At 35.0% G+C, this 27,500-nt stretch overlaps 2 protein-coding genes across 13 annotated transcripts in view; both read left to right on the top strand.

The window, feature by feature from the left end:
* The first annotated feature begins 362 nt into the window (after positions 1-362).
* Positions 363-9,950, top strand: LOC113812364 (protein Star). The gene is made up of 6 exons (XM_070130248.1): positions 363-523; positions 2,595-2,746; positions 4,141-4,499; positions 4,802-5,010; positions 5,777-5,921; positions 8,649-9,950. Exons 1-6 carry the CDS (start codon positions 363-365, stop codon positions 8,847-8,849), a joined length of 1,227 nt encoding a protein of 408 aa, XP_069986349.1. The 3' UTR covers positions 8,850-9,950.
* Positions 9,951-14,380: 4,430 nt separating this feature from the next.
* The window catches only part of LOC113813452 (WD repeat-containing protein 47), a 153,689-nt gene continuing 140,569 nt past the window's right edge, over positions 14,381-27,500 (top strand). The window contains exons 1-5 of one of the 12 annotated variants that reach the window (XM_070130808.1): positions 14,381-14,752; positions 20,770-20,993; positions 21,229-21,357; positions 22,189-22,332; positions 25,473-26,674. In XM_070130808.1, the coding sequence (XP_069986909.1) occupies positions 20,781-20,993; positions 21,229-21,357; positions 22,189-22,332; positions 25,473-26,674 (1,688 nt within the window). In that variant the 5' untranslated portion in view covers positions 14,381-14,752; positions 20,770-20,780. Of the gene's footprint in view, positions 14,753-14,799; positions 14,970-15,014; positions 15,202-15,324; positions 15,592-20,769; positions 20,994-21,228; positions 21,358-22,188; positions 22,333-25,472; positions 26,675-27,500 lie in introns of those variants that run through there. The other 11 variants (XM_070130811.1, XM_070130812.1, XM_070130813.1 and 8 more) reach the window with 11 other exon arrangements.

The raw sequence follows: 27,500 nt of genomic DNA, 5'->3' as shown, positions 1-27,500 counted from the left end.
AATTTCCTGCGTTAAACCCTCTTAAGCTTAAAAGAACGAGATCAAACACTATTGCCGGCATATCTGGGATGTCATGCCCTTCTAAGAATAAAACTCGCTAACCGCCTGGCTCAATTTTCCTGCAATTTTTCCTCGTCTTACACGCAAAAGGAAAAAAAAGCGAATTATATGCAGTTTAGCACTCGCTGCACCCGGAAAGAGGTAGGGAGACACTAACTGGTGTTTTCATTGTTAAAAATTGGATAGGAAGAATAAAAAAATATTTTTCAACTTTGTACATCACGTTGAATATCAAAATTACCATCAAGATACACCATAAACAGAAGACTATCAATTACAGGAGCAAAAAACGGTAAAAAAACATGATCACTAACAAACAAGCTATCACAGCAACAACATATAATGCAGATAACAAATTCTACAATCTTAAACATTCAACAACGGATAATGTAAATCACTATATTCAGAAACTACACAAAGACACAAATTCTTTCTCAGGAAGGAAACTTCTGAACCAACACCAGTAATTTTTTTTAAATGACCATAATTTACTAGACAAATTGAGCTCCACGTTACAGCTCATCAGGTGTTACATCTAAATAACCGTTCTGTAGATGATGCCTTTAGTATTTTGGCAGAAATATGATCACTGGTATTTTTAGTAGATATTGCTGACCGATATATTCATGTAAATAAATGAATAAATATATGTGTGTGTGCGTGTGTATGTATTCATATACGTACGTGTGTATGTGTGTGTGTGTGTATGTATATATATATATATATATATATATATATATATATATATATATGTATAAATATATGTATGTAAATATTGCATATATGTATTGTATATGTATTTACATATTTATATATATTTATATGTATATGCTTATATATGTATATATATATATATATATATATATATATATATATATATATATATATATATATATGTATGTGTGTATGTGTGTGTGTGTGTGTGTTTAAGTGTATTGATATACATTGTATATATATTCACACATTTTTATACACACACACACACACACACACACACACACACACACACACACACACACACACACACATATATATATATATATATATATATATATATATATATATATATATATACAAGTATGTATATACATATATTGTGTATATGTTTACATATGCAAATATATATGTATATATATATACATGTATACACAAATTTGCATATACTTACATATATAAATACATATATCTACATATATGCATGTATGCATATATGTATGTATACACACACAAATATATACGTGCATATATATATATATATATATATATATATATATATATATATATATATATATATATATATATATATATATATATATATATATATATATATGTGTGTGTGTGTGTGTGTGTGTATACATACATACATACATACATACACACACACACACACACACACACACACACACACACATATATATATATATATATATATATATATATATATATATATATATATATATATATGTGTGTGTGTGTGTGTGTGTGTGTGTGTGTGTGTGTGTGTGTGTGTGTGTGTGTGTTTGTATGTGTGTGTGTTTATATATAATGTATATATGTATATATATATACATATATATAATTAATGGACTCACACACACACACACATACATTTACATATACTATATATATATATATATATATATATATATATATATATATATATATATTTACATATACATACATATATGTATGCAAATACATACACACACACACACACACACACACACACACACACACACACACACACACACACACACACACATATATATATATATATATATATATATATATATATATATATGCATGTATATGTATATACGCATACACATTGAATTTGTATATGTGTGTGTACACATATACATCCTGTTTCGTAAAAAAATGCACCATGTCTCTTTACATTCGCCAGCACAATTAAAAATATCCGGCCACTATTTCTACCTGCCTCCATGGTGCAATCAGCTGGACGACCTAAGACAACATGTAAAGCTTAAGGTGTACAGATTACGCTAATCTCATTGATGACTGCACTACACGATAAAACCGTTATGATAGTAAGCTACGGTTAAACAACTCCTTTTGTGAATGAATTGTAATGTATATCGGTGTCATTGATATAATTAATGCATTTTATAAGATCATTCTCGTTTATTCATCGTATCAAGGTTGAAGGAACTTGAGCCATATTGAGGGAAAAAGTGAGCAAGTTTAGATTATTTTTTTAAGGATGGTTATAAAGCAGTTTTCCATATTTTTTTTTAAAGAGGAATGTGTTGTTTACTACTTACTCGCATTGTGTAAAAACTATTTAAGGTAATAGTGATATTCAAAAGAGTAATTTTAATATAGCAATGATTAATGATGACGTTTTAACCATCACGAAAAAATAACAGTATTTATCGCTTATCCTGAAACCCAAAACATCCATCAAATTGACCATTATACCCTTCAACTCATTCACTACTTCCAAAAAACGAGTAAAATATCTCACGAACTATAATGTCCCACGAACTATATCTTATTTTTCTATTCCCAAGCCACGAAACAAGCTATATCAACATGATTCCCTTGGACTCGGCAAGATGGCGTGGAAGGGCGCTGAGGTTAGTCGTCGCCACTCTCGTCGCAATGGCTTCCGTCCGTTATATTTCGTCCATCTCTTCTGGTGAGGATTCGTCCATCTCTTCTGGTGAGGATCTTGGTGTCTCGTACGGTTAAGGGAAAGGATAATTTAACGTTAAAAAATATGCTTCTTTGGCAATGAAAACCCGCTTTACAGGTGTGGAAAAAGGGATGTAAATAAAAAACGTTTTGACAGAAATAATTTAACGTTTAAAAAATGCTTCTTTGGCAATGAAAACACGCTTTACAGGTGTGGAAAAAGGGATGTAAATAAAAAACGTTTTGTCAGAAATAGTTAATTAACATCTAAACAGGGACAGAAATAGTCATGAATAAGGTATTTGCTTGGGCAGAACTCGCAGTAAAATTTTATCTCAATTATAAGACAATGTCACTTCTAAGGCAGAACTCACTATTTTTATCTATTTATTTATTTACTTTTTCTATTCATTTATTCTATTTATTTATTTATTATTTATTTATTGAGGCATAATACAGTATCAAAAGTACACTATCCTCTTATATACAGAGATTCTCTTTCAAGTAATCACAACACTCAAACCTATACAAAGATCCACACACGTTGTTTTAAACTGATAAAGCACGTGGTAATACATAGCTTGATTTCAAAGACTGTATCACCTAGGTAGCGGATTTCAATTAACAGATTTTATAACATGCACTTTGGGGGGTTTATTGGTTACACATTAATGATGAGCAGCTGCAGGATTTAGGTTGGTTTTCCTTAACAAATTAATATCCTACTTGAGGCAGCCAGGTAAGTATATTAAGAAAAGTTCATGTCAAAATAAGCTGAAGTTTTCTCCCCATACATACATATACATGCTCATGTAATTCCCAGAAACAGCTGGCATAAAAAGGAAGAGAGAAAGAAGGGGAAGAAGAAGAAAAAGAAAAAAAAATGTTGGCCAGCTGTACGTAGTGTTGGAGTAGTTTTTAGTGCAGGAAATGCAAGCAAAAGTAAGTTTTATGCCACACAGCTATAAAAATAGCGCGTAAAGATATGATAAAGATATTTATTATCCTGACATAACCGGAGAGTTTGATAACAGAGTAATAATAATGGTTGTGCACATCTAAGGTACGACTTGCAACAACTATTACTAGGTATGTTGATATATTCAATAAAAACACATGTAGTTATTTAAATTATGTGAAATTAAAGACAAAGACATTTACTAAATAAGGAGAATGCTTACAAAATACGACGATGACTGTCACCACAATAATTAACATCAGCATCAGCGGAAAGTACAGTAGTGTGATAGCTGTCACCATCGCTCTATTGAGAAACACATGTTGGGGATGGTAATATCAATATGGAATGGCTCTGAGGACTAAAGAGATACTTTAATCATCAGATAGTGCATGGAAGTACACTACATAGAACTACTTAGTGAGAATGATAAAACACTAAGACACTATATCTCCTCTTCACAGAACCTGCACCGCTCCCGCAGTTCGAACCCCAGACCAAGTTCTCCCTTCGCAATTCCTACAGCGAAAGAGAAGTAACACAGAGAAGCCAAGACCAAACGCTGGCACGGAAGACATTGCGAAATCCTTCCAATAAAGGACAGGAACCCCAAGCCAAGCCAGCGCCCCGTGTGAAGATTCTGAACATCGTCAGCGTCTCCGGATTCGAACAGGACGACCCACGTCTCGTCACCTACGTCCGGCAGCGCATGCGACCCCCGGCTCCCGTGTGGCAGCCCTACAACCTCGCGAATCCTGAGAAAACTGACTTCTCCCAGTCTAACCAGAGCACTTATGCTGATAAAGAATTTCTTCATGGGATGGTAAGACTTTAGATTGTGATTTTTATTTTACTTGAAGAGGGGAAGAAAAAAAAAAAAACGGTTAAAGCATCGAATTTTTCAAATGCTGAGCTTCATGGCTAAGAGAAACTATCTTCAGGATCCCCTCCCAGAGCTGATATCCAGGCATCTAACAAGGGTTTCGCTCTTCCATCATCCTTTTTATCATCATTAAGTCTCTCTTCCACCACCACCACCACCATCATCACCATCATCAAAACCCTTCTCAAAACGGAGACCTAGACACCTCACCAATCCCCTTCTGTCTCCCTCCCTCACCCCAGACTAACGGTTTCTTCGTGGAGATGGGAGCGGTCGACGGAGAGCTAATGAGCAACAGCCTCTACTTCGAAAGAGCGCTGAACTGGACGGGCCTGCTGGTCGAACCCAACCCCGAGGACTTCCACGCGCTCGCCACTCGAGGGAGGAAGGCCTATAGCATACACGCTGCCGTCTCGCCCAAGAACAAGTCGGGGATGAGTATATTTAACAGGTATTTAGAGTTAGCGAAATGAGGGGCTCTGTGTGTATTTAACAGGTATTTAGAATTAGCGAAATCTGAGAATATTTAACAGGTATTTAGAGTTAGCGGAATCTGAGAATATTTAACAGGTATTTAGAGTTAGCGAAATCTGAGAATATTTAACAGATATTTAGAGTTAGCGAAATCTGAGAATATTTAACAGGTATTTAGAGTTAGCGAAATGAGGGGCTCTGAGTGTATTCAACAGGTATTTAGAATTAACGAAATGAAGAGCTCTATGGCAATTCTTCATTGATTGGCTTTAGACTGTATTGATACTCATGAGTGAATTTAATTCCTTCGATTCTCATTTCTGTAAACGTAAAGAGTTATCAAAAAGGACTTAACCACAGAACCAAACATTTATCCTGAATAAGACAATAATTTCAGCACTATTATGATTATATTACGTTATTATTATTGTTATTATTGTTAGTATTACTGTTACTATTAGTAGTAGTATTACCATTATCAATTTTATTAGTAGTGGTAGTATTAGTATTATCATTATTATTATCTTTATCATCTTTATTATTATTAACATTATAATGAGTAGTATATTATTACTATTATTATTATTTACCATTATTATTATTATTATTTACCATTATTATTATTATTATTTACCATTATTATTATTATTATTATTTATCATTATTATTATTATCACTATCATTATTACTATCACCACCAATCACCATCATCATTGACCCCCCCCCTCGCTGCTCATCGACAGGAGGAGGCAGCTCTTCGGCCGCCTGGGTGTGGACGAAGGAACCGGTGTCCCCGTTTGGCGCTTCCCTCTCTACGCCATGCTCGCCGCCCTCAATGTCACTGTGGTCGATTTTCTTTCCCTTGACGTGGAGGGAGACGAACTGGAGGTCAGGAGGTCCTCGCTTGAAGATGGTGATGATGGTGACAACAATGATGATGAGAGTGATGAGGATTGTTGTTATTGAACATGATGATAGTGACAACAATGAGAATGAGAATGATGAGAGTATTGTTATTGTTATTATAGTTATTTTGTTGTTGTCGGTGTTTTAATCGTTGTCATCGTTATTATTGTTGATATAATCATCATTATTTTCATGATTGGTATTATGATTTTTACTGTTATTGTTATTATAATCATTTTTAAAGGGCGAGACTTGGGGATGAAGCCTCAGGTCAGGAAAGGTCACACAGCATTATGGCACAGTAATGTAGAAAAAAAAAATAAGAATTAGGGCAAAATGTGTTAGATAAAGGCTATAGAGAGAGCTGTAGGGCCGTATGGTAGTGAACATGGTAAAGAGAGAATAGCGAAGAATAGAGAATGGCGAAGAATTAGAGAATAGCGAAGAATTAGAGAATAGCGAAGAATAGAAAATAGCGAAGAATTAGAAAATAGCGAAGAATAGAAAATAACGAAGAATAGAAAATAGCGAAGAATAGAGAATAGCGAAGAATAGAGAATAGCGAAGAATAGAGAATAGCGAAGAATAGAGAATAGCGGAGTAGGAAGACCGCCCAGGACTTGACACAATGCCAGCCCTTCATCCTGTCAGTACGACTCATACACTTTCGAATGTGGACAGAAGAAGGAGATGAATAAGACGAAGAAAAGGAAAGGATAAGAAAAGACCATGCAAAATTAATTGAGACGAGGATTGAGGTCTGAGGTAGATAATTTGGCCATAATCATCATCACCGCGTTTTTATTCATATATTCATCACCAGTATCATAATGAGCCATGAAAAATTTCCTTTTAGAAGTGGTGTTCCTTCCCAAATTAGTAAGTCAACACGTGTCACATAACATTGCATGGACCCTAGTAGTAGGAGGGACGACCTACATTAATACACAAAGCCCGCCTAAAATGTCTTTGGTTCCTCGTCAGGTGAAGAGGCGGCCTCGTCTGCTACAGGTAATCAGAGACCTTTGATTCTTGTGTTGGAAAGTTGCAAGGAAAAGGCAGCAGGAACGGATGCCATAAGCTGAAAACATCGGAGATAAAGCATGTTGCATGAGCTGTTCAGAGTTCCAAAAGTTATTATCATCATAATCATCATTATCAGTGTCAGTATCATCATCTTTATTATTTTGTTTTGCCAGCACGTTCAGTCGTACCCTCTACCCGAACGAGATAAATCACGCCAAGCCAGAGAGCAGAGTGTTTGATATCTAATCTTTAGGTAGTATAACCATGGGATTCGTCGTGTAGTGTTTCAGAATGATTTTCGAGATAATGCTTCGAATTTTCTGATATTCATCTACTCATATGGGACTGAAAGGGGCAGAGTGTATAGCTCACATACACACACACACACACACACACACACACACACACACACACACACACACACACAGAGAGAGAGAGAGAGAGAGAGAGAGAGACAGAGACAGACAGAGAGACCGTGATGGAAAAAGAAAGCAGTAAAAAGAAAGACAAAGACAAAAAAAAATCATATATCATTCCAAAACTTTTGATGCTAACCATCCATACACTCGCCCAATAAACCAAAACACACGATTTCCCTCAACACGTAGCACTTCAAGCCACCCGACCCCCACCCAACCCCCACCCGACCCCACGCTCGTACATAATGGTCTCGCTTTAATCAGCTTTGGCCTTTTGTTATCAATGAGTGATTATTTCTCCTATTACGAAGACTTGTTTATGCATTGACCCTGGCGATTGCTGGCAACATTCTCATTCTTATCAAAATATATTTTAAAACATGTTAGTAATCATTGTCAATGTTAGTGACTCAATTCTTACCACTATTTAAGCGTCAGTGACTCACTCTTATTACTATTTAAGCGTGTACAAAAACACGGACAGACCCAGACACCCACGCGCGCAATTACACATGTACACAAATAGAGTGAGTGAGGGGAGAGAGAGAGAATGTGTGTGTGTGTGTGTGTGTGTGTGTGTGTGTGTGTGTGTGTGTGTGTGTGTGTGTGTGTGTGTGTGTGTGTGTGTGTGTGTGTGTGTGTGTGTGTGTGAGTATGAGTGTGAGTGTGTGTATGAGTGTGAGTATGAGTGTGAGTGCATGTGAGTATGAGTGTGAGAGTGAGTGAGTGTGTGTATGTACACTACAGCTTTGCTCGACTTCGCCTGTGTATCCGAATAATTGATGCATGAGCTATGGAAAACCCCAACTTCAGATGTACACCACCTGACGCCGGGACAGGTCGATATGAGCCCCAAGTCCAGTAATGACAGTGTAAAGTGGGATTTTCTCTGAGACACTACTAGGGGAGGTAACAGCCGTTCCCTGGTCGTACACCTAATATCCAATGCTAATGCTGTCAATGATTAAGAGAAATGAACCTGCTGTGGATAAATGTCACTGTTCCCAAGTGGGTTTATTTCTGAGGTTTAATAAATGGCTACTTAAGTATAACAATACTAATATATAACCACTTTCCCCCTTCTCATAACCCTGTGGTTACAATAAGATCATAAATCTTCCACACGTCTTCCTAAAACAAACTATAGGTTATTAACCCCGTCAATACCTTATGCAGAGCACTTCTCTCATTGCCCCTCCCTTAACTTTTTAATTTCAATTCCAAATATCTTCTCAAATCTACAAGCCTCCTCTCTACCCCCCAGGTGCTGAGAACCATCCCTTGGGATAGAATTACCATTCGCCTCATGTGCGTCGAGATAAACCACATCAAGGGAGGATCCAAAAGAGTTATCGAATATATGCTCAAACAAGACTATATCTTCCTTGGGATTCGTATCATCGATGCTTGGTTCGGTAAAAAGCATCTTATTGAAGAAACGTTACATTCAAAGCTACACGTCTAATATGTTATACATGTCTTCCTAAAAAAAATTAGGACAGTAGTATGGAGTACGAATTACAGCTGTTTTTCATTATTGCATCTGTATCATTTTTCAGTGGTATCTATGCTGCTGTGTTTAATATATCTAACACTACATACTTGCAGTGGAATCTAGTTTATCAAGTTCTCTATTGTAAAACAGAAAATGAACAAGGAAATATTAAATGACTAAATTTTTCAGTCTCATGAAATGTAGGCTCTTTGTGTAACACAGAGTATTATCAGACAGCAGCTGCAGGAAGCAATGTTATTCTCAGCATCATGCTAATGCTGTATTGTAATGTTTCCAGCATATATATACCGCAACCCGTGATCTGGAAGGCACATTTCAGGCAGAAGTCCATAATATCCATTGCTAAGAACTGAAAGAAATCTCTTTTTCATAAATAAAAAATAGCACTAATACTGTATCTTTGCACAAGTTTAGAATTTGATGTTTACCAGTGATCTGGCAAGATTTGCATTTTTTTTTTTTTTTTAACAATATTAAGTACAGAACTATAGCTTGAAAGACGAATACATCTACATAACTTAGAAAATAAATATGCAACTGCAAAATTGATTCTGCAATCTACTTCCATTTCATTATTCATACAATTCTCATTTCCCAAAGTGCATCAATCTTAATTTCTTTAATACAGCCCCTGACTTCGAACAGGATAAACTAGAAACTAATAAGACCACCTATATTCATTCCATTTTTTATTCACAACTATACATTTGATGAGTTTGTACATATGATGAAACAGTGAGCTATAAGTTGTTGTTTTTTTACCCTTAAAAATAGTAAAACTAATAACTTTGTATTCTTCCCTTTTCAAATACTTAGTAAGACAGGATGTACCATAGATAAGACTACCAGTAGCTTCTATGAGAATTAAAAGGGGTAATCTTTTCGGCTGGTTTCATGCTGACTTCTCAATTTTCTTTCCAAGCCCGAGACGATGATGCTAATACGGAATGGAGGTAACAGAACCAAGGCAATGCAGCTGACGTTCCATTACTCATCGTCCTCCTCTTCAACAGGCTGGTCGTAGCGGTGCTTGATGTGCTTCCACAGTTTCTGTCAGGGAGAAGAGAAAAAATATAAAAACTGCAAATTTCCACTGAAGGAACACTTTAATCTCCAATAAAACTAGAAAGAGAGTGAGAGTGAATTATATATTTTGCAAAAATACTGAACATGATGATAATTCCAAACTTTCCTATTTATCCTATCTCCTGACACATTCAATCTCAAATTAAAAGCTGAAAAAAGGTGAAAAATTACATAGTATGCAATTTCTCAATACATGAGGACCAACTCAAACAAACAAAATGCTGCAGAAAAAATTCTGCCAAGATGTTCATAAAATCCACGGTCAACAAAATCCTGTATACGAATCTTTTAACTCACAATACCTACTTTTACTTTCCCATTGCTATGAATTAAATTACATAGAAAACATTCTCTGACAAGATGCTTCGTTGTTGGCACCCACATGTTAGTTCATGACTTGGATTGTTCTCATATTTTGCAGGTATGATATATCTTGAAAGCACCCTAAACTCATTGACAGTAAGCCAGTCAAGATTGGGATAAAAGTTGGTGTAGGGAGAGGGGGATTGTTAAGCCTATTGGACGAGCTTGAGATATATGGAGACTGGCATCTGGTTATGTTTAGTGCACATATATGGGAGGATGGGGGGTCCAAATTCCTGAAATAAGCTGTTGGAAGGTGCGAAAGTGCCTGGAGCAAGGCACTCAAGAGATTAATGAACAGATCTAAAAAGCATAAGCAACCTATGACAAATCATAGAGGGACCTATAATGCTGAAACCTGGACACATTCAATACTAGTTATCATTCAGCATTTTGTAAAAGCAAAACAATGAATATACATAAAGGAACAGTCTTTCAAAGGGCACATTAGACATCTCTTTTATTGATGTCCAGTCGAGAACAGCACAATAAGGGGAACCAGAACCACTGCCATGAAATGAAAGTAGATGAGGGTATGCATCCCTGCCACATCAACATATATTGATACATGTAAACTCCCACATCAGGCCCACTCTAATCCTCAAAATAGTTTTAAATTTGACACTGTCCTCAACACAGGTTTCATTTGGACTTACATTTGACCTTGTAAGCCTTTTTGTTCCAATATGGCACATATTACTAGGATTGTTAGATTAATTAAAGGACTTTTATCATAACATTACTGTGAAAGTCAAAAAGTTTAGTAATTAAGGCCATAAATATTATTTATCTTCAGGTAGATATATTTTTCCCGAAAACTCGAGAAAAGAGAAAATCAGGTGAAGTCATGTAGATCGATGAATTGACTCCTTGATGGCTTTGTATTTGAGCCAACTATGTGCAAACATATTTCACAAAACACTATAGTGTAAATCACATGATCCCAGTGGCATAGGGTTAAAGGCATAGATTCGTTCCAAGACCATTTCATAAAATGGGTATTTGCAAGTTAAAGATTAATATACTGCCTTCTGTATTTACAAAAGTACATCTCCAATGGTAACTGACCTATTTAATCAACTTCATAACTTTCTGTCTACATAAATTATCAATTTCAGAAAAAAGTGGGGAGATGAAATTTTTGTTTGGCTGCTTTCCCTTTGTTAGGGGGATGTGTACTCTGACTAGGAAGAGAACCTAGACAAGTCAAAGTGATGAACCTCTTGAGTGACACCAAGGCCCAAAAGGTTCATTCTAAAGCCTAAGGTGGGGGGGACATGAGCTATCATTAGGAAATGGAAGGGTTAGGTTATATCCTATGTATGTATTTTTGTCATTGTAAGGGGGCTGCTGCTCGCCCATCTCCCCACTTGGAATGTAAAATTTCCAGGTCTAACTGGAAACAGAGCCCAGAGAGGCCCTAGAAACACATCTTGAGAATAAGAAAGTAAACATCCCTCGCTGAGCTCCAATAGGAGTTTTTGGACATTTTTTGTGCTTTTTCTGCTGCAGTTGGTTAGTAGCCACAGATAGCAGTTCAATGATACCACATATTATGGGTTTTATGATATATAACAGTTCTCAAAAATGAATATACTGGCTTGTTTGACACTGAATCACAAGGGTGGTCTACCATCTCCATCTTGCCAAATAGTACATGCTAGAGCGCCAACAAGTACAGAGGCTATGCTAATCTATGGACAGGTGAACTATATATAAACTTATATCTCTCTATCCATTTCCATCAACCTATTAGTATAGCTTGTTTTCCTGTCCATTACTTTTGCCTGTAATGGACAGGAAAAACAATAAGACATGGTTAATCTCTAAGGTACAGATGCACTCAGCAAAGGAAAATTGAAGCCTATATTTGTGTAGAGAATAAAAAGTGATGATCATCAGTACAAGAAGCAATCTGCAGACACTAATGGTTATGCAACAAATCAAAGAAAAAGATTGCAGAAAGCAGTGCTCACAACCCATGTCCACCCAGTCTTCCAAAGTTTTAGCTCCATCTTCCTGTGCATACCGAGGTGAAGACAATGTTTCCTGGGGCCCAGCAGCCCCCTACTTGGGTAATGCCTATAGGGCACGCCCTGACATGGCAGTTAAGGCTGCTGAATAAAATTTATGACGTGGTACTTGGAACATTCTCTGGCGGGTGCATCCATATTGTAATGAATTACCAGACACTTCATCTATGGTATTTACTTCACACTTTAATAGGAAGAAAACTGTGCAACACACATTTACAGAATGACTGCAGTAAGATATGAAAATCTAATGATACTCATTAAAACGGGAAAAACTACATTCAATGACACATGAAATAATCTACACAGACAAAGACTAATGTCAGAAAATAAGAAAATATGTTGTGGAGAGTTAATCTACAGTGACTGGGATGGGGTAGTTGGGCAGAGCCCCTGACATGGAAAAACGTCAGTTGGTGGGAGGTCTGGGGGCAAAGCTCGGGGGTTGGGAGGCGGTTTATCTTAACAGTATGAACGCACTAAGCTAGGGCAAATTGACAATGATATTCTTGTACAGGACTAAACATTGCAGTCGCCAGTACAAGAAATTATCTGCAGATATAAACAGTAATGCCACAAATAAAAGGAAATTTTACAGAAAGCGCTGCTCAGACCAAGTCCACTTGGTGCTCCTGAGTTTCAGCTCTACCTTGCCATGCACACTGAAGTGAGAACATCTTTGCCCATCAACCCTCCCCTTCGGCAGTGTCCTAAGAGCACACCCAGTCACGGGAATTTAGTTTGTTTATTAAAGTTTGTAACATGGATTTAGGAACTTGGAATCTAGCGAGTGTTTGCATACTGCACAGAATTATATAGGAAGCCTTTTGGTTTATACAGCAATGTTTGTGGATACCCAGGAATGGCTTGAGTAATAAGGACTGTCCCGGAGGATGTGGTCACTTCATAAACAATTATCCCCAATTATCAACTTTTTAGCATATTTCATTTGAGATGTTACACTGTGAACTACTGAAATAAGAAATAATAATCTCAAGGTTTAATGGCAGCGGAATACTACAAATATCGCCCATTAATGTGCGTATAGCTGTATAAGAGCAGCCAAATACAGGAAAACAAACAAAAGGTGGATTCCTGGGCCTCTATGATCAACATTCAGATTTCAACCCCAAATATTAGGGATATCATAGGAGATAACCGAAAAAAATGACGAGCATCTCCTTCTAGTCATAAGGATATGCAAACTGCCCTAGAATTCCGACCCAGAAAGTCATTCCTGCGGCTACGTTCCCACACCGGCTCCTCTGGGGTGTAAGTCCGTCCCCGTTAATAGGTCACACATATTAAGCGCATTTCAGGCCAAAACCAACATAAAATAGGCCTCTCAACATGATATAATCTCTTAAAACTGAGCTAAACTGCATGTGAGCTCATAAAAATTTCCTCAAAAGCTATTTCGTCAACCCATAATATATTGCATCATCGGGTCACTCGAGCCATCAGCTGACTGGGAAATCTCACCCCTTGGTTTACTGTCTCGAAGATCCCATCGGACACCAGCTCAAAGCCTCGCTCGAACATGAAGGCTCCACACACGGCGGCGAAGACGAAGGAGGACGTCCGCCGGAAGATATTCTGGTAGATTTTGCCGATTACGCCAGACATCTTGGTTGGGAGGGAGCTCGACGACCGACAGACGACCGATGGCGACTTGGCGAGGAGAGGCGACTGCGATTCTGGTGAAGGGCGGACGGAAATACGGGTTAAATAGCTTATATAGGAATACCTGTATATTTTTATTTTTTCTATTAATTGAGTTAGGTGTTTATGAAGTGTGTTTTGGTGAAATTAAGGCGTTGGGTATTTTACTTATTTGGAATCGTTAAAAATGAAGTACGGAAAGCGCAAAATATCGATATTAGATGTAAATGATTTGTTTTTCCTCTTTCTTTAAAGTTTTCGTGTTATCAATTCTAATATTTAACCTGCTAAATAAGCAGTGAAGTATTAATGGAGATATTTAATAATGCTGAGCCATGATTAATATCGGGCGAAGGTGATTGGCGGAGCGAGTCCGTCGCCGTGGCCGCCGACCAATGAAAATTCCCGAATTCTCTGTTTTGGATGCACATCTTGCGAGTTTCTTCTTCAGTAATTGATGTGAATATATTGAACATCAACAGTTCCAAAGAGTCATGGTCTGGCGCGTTGGCTGCAGCCGGAACGCCGAGCGAGAGCTTAACCAGCCTTCAATTCCGTAAAGGTCTCGCCATTTCCTCCAATCAAAATAAATTCGCAAACAAAATAGTATGCGGCAACCCCTCACGTGGGATCTCCTCGCAGATCCTTGACACTGAACGTCACTCGAGATGTGTGAATTACCTTCTTAATTTAATGTAACGCAGACAGGTATGGCTAGCGACGACGAGCATGATTCTGTGCATGGCATGGCGCCCATAATAAGGCCTAGGAGAGCCGCGTAGGCCTAGGCGGCGCGGGCTGGGCGGCAGTAAGGAGGGGCCGAGGGTGGCGTAGGCTCAGACTTCGTGCATGAAGGGTTTAAGTGGTTGACTCAGGCCACCGCAACAGCCTACCGACACCGAGGTGTGTGTGTAATTAGCACGAGGTGAGCATATGGCGGGTGTGCGGAAGCCGAGCATCCAGGAATTGACAGGTGGCTGCGGGCGCGAAGGACTCGAGGAGGTCCTGAGGCTGGGCTGCGGGCGAGGGCAGAGTCCAGGCCCCGAGTGACAGGTGTGCGAGAGACGGAGCCTCCTGCAGGTGTACAGGCACGGGGGCACGTGTTCGCAGGAGGAACAGGGGCATGCGGTGATAAAAAGTGTGCAGAGTGGGAGTTGGTGAGTGACAGAGAGGTGTGTGGAGAAGAAGGGGTGTGGCAGGAACAGCAGCCAGGTGTGAGGAAGTGGGGGAAATTCTTGTGGAATTTGACTCCCATGTTTCTCCAGCAAGGAGAGGAAATGGTTATGATTGGGGTTTGTGCTTTGACTCAGAACTTGAATGGAATAGGGAAGATATTCAGCTCTGAAACAGTGTGGCTGGAAATCAAGAGGAAAGACCAGTTCATTTGATGACTCAAGCTACGTGGATCAGACTTTATGCGAGATCGAAATTAACCGAGATATTCCAATTCTGAAAATAATGCATGCAAAAACAGAATGTTTTGATAATGAAACATTTACCAAAGGAACAAGGTCACTGCAATTCAGTGAAATGTTTACCATGTCTCGGTGAGGCTTAGGGTCTGTTATCATACTAATATTACACTAACAATGAACAAAAATAATTGTAATGATTAGAAAAGACAGGTGGTTGGTTGGCTTGTGTAAAATGACTACAGCTAATATTTTACCAGACTAAATTATTCTTAGATTTGATGTATTTTTCTGGACATGCAATTTATAGTCGGCAACAGCTTAAAGTTCAAGGAATTGTATGATGATATGTAGCAAGTTTTAGTATTAATATGTATATTTTACATTGTTAATTTGTGCCATTTCTATAGTAATTATTATTATTAGTATTTTTAGTATTATTATTGTTATTATTATTATTGTATTTTTAATGATGATATCTATTATTTTTAGTTTTTATTTTTTTTATTTATTTTTTTACTATTATAATTTGTATTATTACTGTTATCATTGTTACTGTTATTGTTATTTTGACTATAGTTAGTATTGTTATTATCATCATTATCAATAACATTATTATTATTATTATTGTTGATATTTTTTTCTTTTTTATTATTGTTACTGTTTTATTCTTCTTATCAATGTTATTGTTATAATGATAGTAATTGATACTGTTATTCTTATTATTATTGGTTTCATCATCCTCATCCTTGTTATCATTGTGATTTTATTATTTAATTATTTCTATATTAATAGTAATAATGATAATAATAGTAGTAGTAATAGTAATAATAATCACTTTATTTTTATGACATATATTCCTATTATTGTTATTGTTATTATTACTATCATCATTATCATTATTATTACTGATATTATTACTATAACTTTTATTATTGCTGTTGTTGTTATTGTTGTTATTATTATTATTATTATTATTATTATTATTATTATTATTATTATTATTATTATTATTATTATTATTATTATTATTATTTTGAATCTTTTTTTGTTTTGTTTTCATTACTATCATTGTTATGATTATTATTAAAGTTGTTGTTATTATTATGATTATTATTCAAGATGTGGTTAGTATTATCATTATTATTATTGTTGTTGTTATAATTATTTTTAGCATTTGTTTTGTTTATTTTTGTTATTATCATTGTTATGATTATTATTTGAGATGTTATTATTATTATCATTACTATTATTACTTTTGTTATTTTTATTATATTATTATTATTAATGTTATTATCATTATTATTATTATTATTATTATTATTGTATTATTATTATTAATGTTATTATCATTATTATTATTATTATTATTATTATTAAAATTATTATTATTATTATTATTATTATTATTATTATTATTATTATTATTATTATACTTCTATTGATATTTCTATTACTGTTCAGTTGATATTACTATCACTATGATTTTTATCATTATTATTATTGTCATTATTATCATTATCATTATTATTATTATTGTTGTTGTCATTGTTTTAGTAGTTTTTGTTATTATTTTTATTATTATGGTTATTGTTATTATCATCATTGTTATCATTATCATTGCTTTTCTTATTATTATTTTCATCGTTATCATAGATGTTTTGTTTTCATTATTATTTTCACAATTATTTTTATATATTAGTATTTGTAGCATTATCACTGTTGGTATAATTATTTTATTTTTAGGATGAATTTACATAGTTGCTAATGTCTAATCTTAATATTTGTCAGTATTAGTATTTTCATTATTGCCATTATTATTTTTGTTTTTATTATTATTGCCTGTTGTTCCTTTTTTTGTTACTATTATTATTATTTTTAGTTGTAGAATATGTGTCATTGTTGCTACTGTGGTTATTTTTGTTGTTATTGTTATTATTATTGCTATTGCTATTGGTAAAATTGATGTGTTTTTCTTGTTGTTGTTATTACTATTATTATTGTTATATTCTTTGCTGTTGTTGTTATCATTACTATTATTATTATTATTATTATTATTATTATTATTATTATTATTATTATTATTATTATTATTATTATTATTATTATTATTATTATTATTATTATTATTATTATTATTATTATTATTATTATTATTATTATTATTATTATTATTATTATTATTATTATTATTATTATTATTATTATTGGTGTTGTTATTGTTATTATTAATGTTATTGTTATTATTGTTTTGATGATGATGATGATGATGATGATGATTGTTATTATTTTTAGTATTATTAATATCATTATCATTATCATTAATGCTGTCATCAGCACTATTGTCATTGTTATAGCCATCATTATGATAGTTATTACCATATAATATTATATTGTTATTAGTATTACTACTATTGTTTTTTTCTTATTATTATCATTATTATCACCATTATCATCCTCATCATCATCATCATCATCCATCATTAGTATTGTTATTTTTGTTTTTATTATTAATATCATTATTTTTATCTTTGTTTTTATTGGCTTGATATTGTTATTATAATTATTATTGTTGTTGTTTTTTATTGCTATTATCATTAGTATTTTTGTTGTTGTTATTATTATGTTTTTCATTATTATTATGAGTATTATCATTTTTAGTACTATTATTGTTATTAATAATAATATTATTATTATTGTAGTTGTAGTTGTTGTTGTTATCTATATATATTGTTACTATCATTGTTACCATCATTGTCATCATCATCATTATCGTTTTTATAATTATCACTATCACTATCACTCATTATCATTATTACTACCATTAACATTACTGTTATTGTTGTTTTCATATTGTTGTTGTTATTATCATTATTATTATTATTATCATAATTATTATTATTATTATTATTATTGTTATTATTCATTATTGCTTTTAGTGCTTCATGCTTTTTTCTTTATATGATATTATATATATGTTTGTGTGTGTGTGTGTGTGTATCTTATTTATATATCAATCCGTATATTACATGTGAATACATATTTATGGTACCTTAACTGCATTCTTTTGTTTGTAATTGTCATGATTAGATTTGTTTTATCATCTAATTGAATTCCTTATCTGCTAATAAACTGCTCAGGAGATCTATAAACTCTATCTTGCCAGAATATAAATGCTTCACGTTTTTTGGTCCCGCAGTTTCTAAATGGCGAGAGGTTAGTGGTAGATGTGCAGATTTATTGATAAGTATCTTTTTATATATATATATATATATATATATATATATATATATATATATATATATATATATATATATTTATATATCACACATGATGTATTAGCAGCCTTTGTAGATTGTTTATGGAGCATGTGACACATAATCTATATTTAAGGAAAGACAGATAAGGAAGGTGAGGCAGAGCAAAGGTATAGGAATTAGAGTACGTTCCAAGTACTCACTTGTGTAATTCAGCTTGGAAAAAAGGGCCATAGCATGTAAAGAAGGAAAAGAAGTTGAACGTATTCTGTCTTTCTTTATAAGCTTCAGGGCCAAATATTTATCAAGTACATGAATCCTTTTCGAGATCTGTTGTTCCAGAACTAACATATTGCTGTGTGTTAATGAATCTAGGTGTCTTTAATAGGATAAAAGATATAATTATCATGTAAGTAAATGTTTACTACAATGTAAATGAATCTTAGAATTGTCAGATTTCAAAACCAACCAGGTTATTATACATGTTATTATGTAAGATAGTTATTGTTAGAATTTGCATGTAGACTGCAGAGGATCAGAATCTGCAGAGTGTTGCAATTAACAAGAGTAAAATGGACTTACTGTTTTTATATATGTATAATGTCTAAGAAAGTTCTAGAATCGTAAAATTTTCCCCTAATCTTTTTGTGCCACTGCCTCAACCAGACACAGGCCTACTCATTATGTTTGTAACCCACTTGTGCGTGTTATAACTCCGTAAACTACACACTGAAAACTTGAACCACATTTGATTGTGAAGTGTGAAGGACTTGAAAGGTATTATGTAAGGTTTATTTAATTTTGCGATTGTTGAGAAACAGCAGCTTATTGTGTGAAGGTGGTAAGGAGTACATTTTGACCTTGATTGATGATACTGGGTTTTTGTTAGGGAAAGCCTTTAAATAATTTTTTTTCTAAGTTATAGCATCTTAGTAAAACACTTAACAAAATCCAAATGACCAGATATTCATTTTATCAAAGAGTATTTGAGTGGCAGTAGAGAAAATAGCATTCCCAGTGGCTTGTTTAGATAAAAGTGATTAGCAGCAACCATAAAAGGGTAGCCTGAAAAATAGCAAGATGGTAGGGGGTTGATTTTCGTAATGATTATTGGTGGTTAGGTTTTATTGAAATTATGCATAGGCCTAGAGATACCCAAAATATTATATACAAAGATAGATTTTTTGCTTTTAACAAAAGAATTGTGTTTTCATTTCAAGGTAGCATGCATAATTTGAAGTATGTGAGACTAAACTACTTTTTTCACTGTACTGATTTGGTTTGCATGTTATATTTGTCATTCATGGGTGGGATGACTGTTGGGTTTTGACAATTATCCTGGTGGAGATGTTTCATGCAACTTCTGGCATGGAGAGGCATCCCATTGTATTGAATGAGTTAATTCAACAGAGCCATAGCTGAAAGTACAAGGGCCATCTGGTATTACGAAAGTTGTAGAAAATGATTAGCTGCTTTGTCTATGGGAGTGAGAGTTGCCCATTTCCAATACTCCCCTCGATTGTTTTTTTTGTCCAAATTTTAAGTATGCAGGCCTCATTTTATAATTTTATAATCACATCTTTGCTTGACCATTTATTTAGAATCCCATACATGTCCATTTGTTAAGGAATGAGGGAAAGCATACAACAGACTTTAACCTTCTCACAGTGGGTCTCCCCTGCCAGGCTTTGCATACATTCAGCTGCTCAAGTGAAAAATCTGAGGCACAGTGAACACGCAGGTACCCCATTTTCTTCAATTTGCTTGCAACGAGTACAATTTTTAAGGAAAGAAAGGCTGTTTTATTGCACAGTGACCTATTTCGCCACGGTGTAACTTACCGTCATTTGGTGTTAGTGGGTAAAAGTCTGATTCTAATAAGTGTTTTCGTTATTGTAATTGTTGCTGTTATTCCACATGTTTGAAAAAGTGTGGCTAGACTCAAGATGTGTTTACATACCATTAATCACAAAATTTAGGTACTTGTTTGTAACTTTTATAATTATATGATCAGATATCCAGTATATCCAGGCTCATTCTTCCTTGTGTGTTCCAGGCTTCGCCAAAATGCCTAGTGCACACCTGTCTCTTCGGGAGGAGGACGTGGTGCGACTGGCCTTAGAGTTCCTCCAAAATAGGTACCTCCATATATCACAGCTCAATGTAGAACGAGAAACGGGCATTATTAATGGCAACCATTCGGATGATGCTCTCTTTCTCCGTCAACTGATTCTCGATGGGCAGTGGGAGGATGTTCTTGAATTTGTGCAACCACTTGAAGTAAGTTATCTACTGAGAATTTAAGTGTATGAGAGTCAATGTTACATTCCCTCTCACCCCAAGCTGGCATTTATTCAGGTGCATTTAAAAGCTATTTTGTTATTTAATAAACAGCCCTTAATTGTTCTGTATTTAAATTCCATCAATTGAAGTATTAAGTGAAAGAATTGATATTTAGCTTTTGCATATTACTCTTGTGATTACAAAGGTCTGTTTCTTTTTCTCCCTCCTGCAGGCAATAGATGCTTTTGATACAAAGAAATTTCACTTCATTATTTTGAAGTACAAGTATTTTGAGTTGTTATGTATCAAAGCAGAAGCTCCCAATCCCAGCAAGGAAGGTGCTGTTGATGAACTAGTCAAGGTGAGAATTCGTGGTCTCTTTAAGCTGGAAAAGCTTGAAGAAGATTCATGTTTGCTTGTTAAGATGGTGTTTTCACTCGTGCTTCCTGTAGTGTATGAGCTTATAGATAGGTGTTATAGGCTTGTGTTGGTTAGCAGTATTGTGGATATCAAATAAAGTTACTAGGGCTATGATATTGACCTTAGATTAGAATAGACATGATATTTCAAGAAGATGTATGATTGCATGTTAAGATGGAGTATTCATTCATGCATTCAATAGTGTATGAGGTTATAGATAGGCATTATCATGTCTTGTAGATTAGCAATATTGTTTATATTGAATAAAGTTATCAGGTTTGTGAGACTTAACTTTTTAGATTAGACTATAAAGTATTTCAAATTTTGGCCTAAATTCTTGGTATGCCAGTTATTTTAACCCATTGAACCCCATATAGCAAAAATAGTTTTTGTTTGTTTGTTTGTTTGTTTATTTGTTTATTCATTGTCTTTACACATGGATGGGTCCACTAAATTATAAAGTGTGGTAAGATGAAGTCTGGCACATGAGAATGTTGTCTTTAATTAAGGGAATTCAGATATTTTGTATTACAGTGTAACTGCCTTTTTTCTATATATGCTATTATTTAGTTAGAAACAGATAAGATTGAATGTTTTTTTACATATAAGAAAATACATTAAAAAATGTTGAGGCACTTTATTTGGATTTGAAATTAATACATTTTCTGTTAAAAAGTACACTCTTCTGTCATGAAAAAAATATCTTGTATCTTTTTCTTCATATATTACTATTATTTATCCTGATATTCACCATCCTTTGCGATTTTAACAGGTCCTGAACGAGTTGGAGAAATATGCACCGAACAAGGAAGCATATTCTCAACTCTGCCTGTATCTGACACTCCCAAGACTTCATGAACACTCAGACTTTCGTGACTGGAATCCTAGTGCTGCGCGTGTACAATGTTGGACTCAGGTGAGCAAAACTCTGACATCTTGAACTTCTGGTTTTGAACAGTTTTGAACAGCCTTTTCTCTTGTCTTTACATTTTTATTTTGTCTATAAATGTAATGCTTGAAAGCTTAAATCTATTAATGAGTAAATTTTACAGTGGGCTTATGTAAGATATTTGGTATGTAAAACCTTTTTAGTTGCGTTCTGAGGCTATATTTATTGGCTTATGGGATTTTTTTTCTTTTTCTTTTTCTTTTTTTTTGGCCCAAAATAATTTAATAATGTAAAGCTGTTTAAGCAACAGCGATATCCGTTTATTTCTAACAGAAAAGTAACTGGGTACATTTATAGTTCTTTGTGAATTGTGAAAGCTATAGAAAATGTTCTGTTTTTGTCATGGATGATTCATGCTGTCTGTGCAGTGTTGTCTATTATGGTAAATGAAGCAAAACATTATTTCTATATAGGTATGGTAAGAATGACATTACTGTATACTTGAAAGAGGATTGGTGTGATAGTTGTGAGGGATGAATGTTATATATTGAATACTGTAGGCTTGGCATTTTGAATGCATTTGGTCCAAAATTTGCATTGAGGACAGTTTAGTTAAGGAAATTATCCTGAAAAATGTACCTCAAATATCTGATGTACTTCTGTATAAGTACTGTTCTCCAAAGCATGTCACTTACTAGATGTATGAAACCCTTCATGAACAAATGATTTGATTAGGAAATATATAGATTGTGCCTGTATATAAATGCATGCAAAGTTACATGAAGTTAAATGGAGAAGGCAGCAAGTTTAATTTGTTTGAAATTTGTATTTATTTATATGTGTTTTATTATCATTATTTGTATCTGTATCACAAGGGGTGGTTTGATGCTTGTTTGGGCAATTGTCAGTTATGTGACCTTAGCTTCATATGTGTCTTTAACCCTGTGGCGCCAGATGTTTTAAGCATAGAATTTCCCTGGCCAATGTGCACGTGTCACATATAAACCTAGAACAGTATTTTTGTTCAGCAGAGGTCACAGCTCTTGCTATTGACAAGAACAGTGGGTTGTCATGTTTGTATGGTTGCTTGTTTGGTGACTGTATAGGGCATTACCCTGTGCAAAAATTCCTGGTGTTTTATGAATATTATGTTATAGTTTATTTCTGTCTTAACATTTGTAATGACTGCATTAGCATGGAAAATACATATACACTAAGGCCATTTCATGATCATACTACGACTTATAAACATGTCCTACCTATGCTACACAACAATGCTGTCACAGGTACAGATATGGACAGTTGTACTTTTTACCTCCTTTAGTCAACAAATTGCTGCATCTCAGGCAAGACACACAAAGCAACCAGATCAGTACTTTGAGGTTCTAGAAAAATAGGACTAAATGATACCCTATTTATAAGATTCAGTTTAGTGATCAAGTTACTGGGGCAAAGATGCAGCAATAACACCAGGTCATGGTAGTTGTCACACTTAAAGTATCCTGGCACAGAGCGGTTATTAGAGGTCATATGAGTGATGTGCGAGTGTATAAGTATGCATTTTTAGATTTTCTTCAAGGTGCTGTATGGATACAAATTCAGAAAGTCATTTAATTTTTTTAAGCATACAGGAAGGTCTGTCAGTGGAATGAAGATTTTGCAGATATACAAATAGTTAGTAGCACTGGGCTTTTTTTTAAAGCAAGATGTGTATGTTCAGGTTTCTTTTCTTTCATGTTTTATGCAGTCCAGTTACAATTTGAGATGGCCATATGACGGCTTGGGGATTATATCAGAAAGCTTTTTTTTTTAAGCATTATTATGTTTTAACCAAAATTCTTTGTTTCAAAAAAGAAAAAAAAGAAAATCCAAGTTTACAGACTAGTAACCAAACCCCTTTTGATAAACAACATAAATATCCTGTTCATGCAAGAAGGATTTGGCTTTCTTCAGCTTTGGTAAGCATTCTTTGGTCACCTACTCTTTTGCTCTGTACGCATCCCAGTGAATTCGTCTGAGGAGTGCCATAGGCAGATTTAGTACTTTTGAGTCTTTATATTAGTTTTCCAGTAGGGATTCCAATCCGTTTATCTTTTGTTCAGCTTTAGGGCATGTGGACGTTGCTCTATTTGATTATTACAGGTGCAGAGTGATATGGGATGCTAAAAGTATGAATAAGATCTGTTTTGAATTAGATAGCATGGAGTTAGTTTTTCTTAATATACTAATATTTATGCAGTTGAAGTTCAGGTGATTGAAAAAGTGCAGTAGGTATTATCACTTGCCTTATGATGAATACTCTGAAAATTATTTCAGTAACTGAATTTGGTCTTAGGAATAAAGGATGAAAAAAATGATTGATTTAAAGTTATTAATGTACTGCTTCATTTTAATTTGGATGATTTATTGTAATATAAGTATATGTAATTATACTTACAAAAGATCCATGTTTTGCAGTGCTGTGTGTACTGAATGTGTATATATCTGTTTGTGTGTGTGTGTGTGTGTGTGTGTGTGTGTGTGTGTGTGTGTGTGTGTGTGTGTGTTTAGATATATTGTATTAATATTAAATTAAGGATGTTATGTAATTTGACTTACAGACTGATTGCCTGGTTTGAACCCATATTTGAAATTATGGCTTTTGGGTAGGAGACTAAGGATTCAAATAGTTTTTTTAGTTGTATGTAGTATGTCTGTATTTTTAGTGCAGAGTAAAGATATGTGTTTTGCTCTGCGCTTCTGACTGATGTGGGTTGTGTGCTGAGGTAGGAGCAAGAGTTGGATGGTTGTATACTAGGTGTGATTTTTCTTAATGGCCTGTTTTATTAATGAAGTTGATTTGAAATTTGAATGAACTTAAATAAGAATTTGAGACTTGCATTAGTATTTAAAAGACTGAAATGATCTAATATAATGAGTGATGTGCTCTTTGCATCTGTTCCAGTGAGTAGATGCAGCAAAATCAACCCGTACAAGAATATTATTTACATTTTTGTCCATTTTCTTTTTTTTTGTAATGATGATCATGAATCAGTGTATTATATTATCATGTTGCCTCCCCTTTCCAGAAAGATCAAAATTTTATGGTAGTAAAAATGAAGTTTTTTTATGAATGTGATTCTTGTTACAGCATTGACTCATATTAAAGGGTTATGTCACTCTCGCAGGTGTTCCCACTGGTGGAGAAATTCCTCCCTGCCGAGCGCCGTGGTGGTCTTGCAGGGGACATGGAAGGAGTCGGAATGGCCAAGAACGACCGCCTGGTACAGCTGATCATCAAAGGCCTGTTGTATGAGTCATGTGTGGAGTATTGCCAGAGTCAGGCCACTGGTGACAGTAGTAACTCCGGCACACTCAAATTTCCCTCCCTGCTCTCTTGTACGACATTCAGTGACTCTGATCTCTCGTTGTTGTCTTGGCTGCAAAGTATACCACCCGAGACCTTTGCTTGTCCTTTTGAACAAAAGACGCTAAATGTTGATGTTGAACGATTAGAAAAGCCATCTCTGGAAGCATCATGGACGGAACATCTTCTTGTGACGCCAATTAAACCAAGAACTTTTCCACATTCTGCGATGCCATACAATAGGCCAAGAGCACGGGATATTATGTCACGCTCTCTAAACCCAAATCTCGATGGTCTCCCATTTGGTTTAGGTTCAAATAGAAATTCTATGGCACTTTCTACAGGTGATATCAATATGATGTCAAAGAGTATTGCAAGCTTCCACCTTACAGGAAAGAAGACCATGAATACATCCGTTGATCGGCTTTTTGACACCGAAAACGTTTTCACAAGTAGTTCATATGGGGATCTGCCCACCATCATAGAAAAGGTCGGACTTCCCAAGCCACCTCCAAGGAGAGCACGCTCAAGAAGTCCCGACAAGAGACAGTCCACAGATTCGCTCAACAAACCAGCTTTTTCAGACAAAGTTGAAAAGGATATTCGGGAAGAGAAGCCAGGTACACCACCAGCGCTGCCACCAAAGTCTTCGCCAACACCGCCCCAGATTCCGCCTCCAAACCATACCCCTCCGAACCTCCCTGCCCCATACCAGCAACCTCAGCATTACCCTCACGCAAAGCAAAACGTCCCTCTACCGCCTGTACCCGACGGCAAGCCTTCCCTCCCTCCACCCCAGCCTCCACAGCAAAACCAGATGCCTCAGCAGCCTCCGCAGCCTCCCTTTGACAGCAACTGCAATGCCAACAATGATCGCGAGACGGGCGAGCTCTTCAGCATATACCAACGGAGACAGCAGATGATGGGTCAGCAACAGCAGCAGATGTATGACCAGTACAGCAACAACAATCAGATGATGATGAACATGGGAACTCTACATCCTCCCAACATGAATATGAATAGGTTAGTTTTTAAAAAATCATTTATGGTAGTATCACTATCATTTTATTTATCATAACTAGTCATCACCATCATCATTGTCATAATCATCATCATCATTATTTTCACATCATCATCAGCGATCATCATTTTCAACGTCATTTCCATTATTGTCATCCCATGAATGTTTTCTTTTTTATTTGTCCGTTCGTTTTGTTTTCTGTTTTTCCTTTTTTCATGTTGTGCACAAATGTAGCATGCTATCTCAGAGATGTTCATATATCGAGGAAATGGTGTAGGACTCACTTATATCATTCAGTGAATTAGACAATTAAGGAAAAATAGGCTTAGAATAGACCAAAGAGATCTTGATTTTCTGTAATTATTTTTTTTTGTCTTCTCCTTCTTCTCTTTCTCCTGATTTTTCAGATGAATTTATGATTTTGTTAAGATTTTTTTGTTTTTTTTTTTAAATTGGTAAATTGTTAATATGTCATGGTATGAAGTGGCTGAATGCTAGGTATGTTTTTTGTTTTATTTTTACAAAGAAATTTGGCATATTTTTGCATTTGTGGCTTTCCTTATGGTTTCTTTGCCCCCCCAAATACTTTTCCAAAATTTCTACAATTAGCATTTTATACAATTAGACTGTGATAGTGCCTTTTGATGCTTTTGTAGTTTTACCATTGTAAAACATACTGTAGTTTTCTTAATGGGAAATTTACTTACTGTAGACCTATATGGATGTGATCAACACCATTGTGAATTGTAACCCCAGAAATATTTGCTTTTTGTCTTAGTTACTCTCATTTACTTACAGAAAATGGGATTTTAGTCTTTCAAAATTTCA

The sequence above is a fragment of the Penaeus vannamei genome, chromosome 15 (assembly GCF_042767895.1).
Source record: "Penaeus vannamei isolate JL-2024 chromosome 15, ASM4276789v1, whole genome shotgun sequence".
Lineage (NCBI taxonomy): Eukaryota > Metazoa > Arthropoda > Malacostraca > Decapoda > Penaeidae > Penaeus > Penaeus vannamei.
The sequence above is the reverse complement of the archived record's forward strand: the minus strand, read 5'-3'. Positions and strand labels throughout refer to the sequence as shown.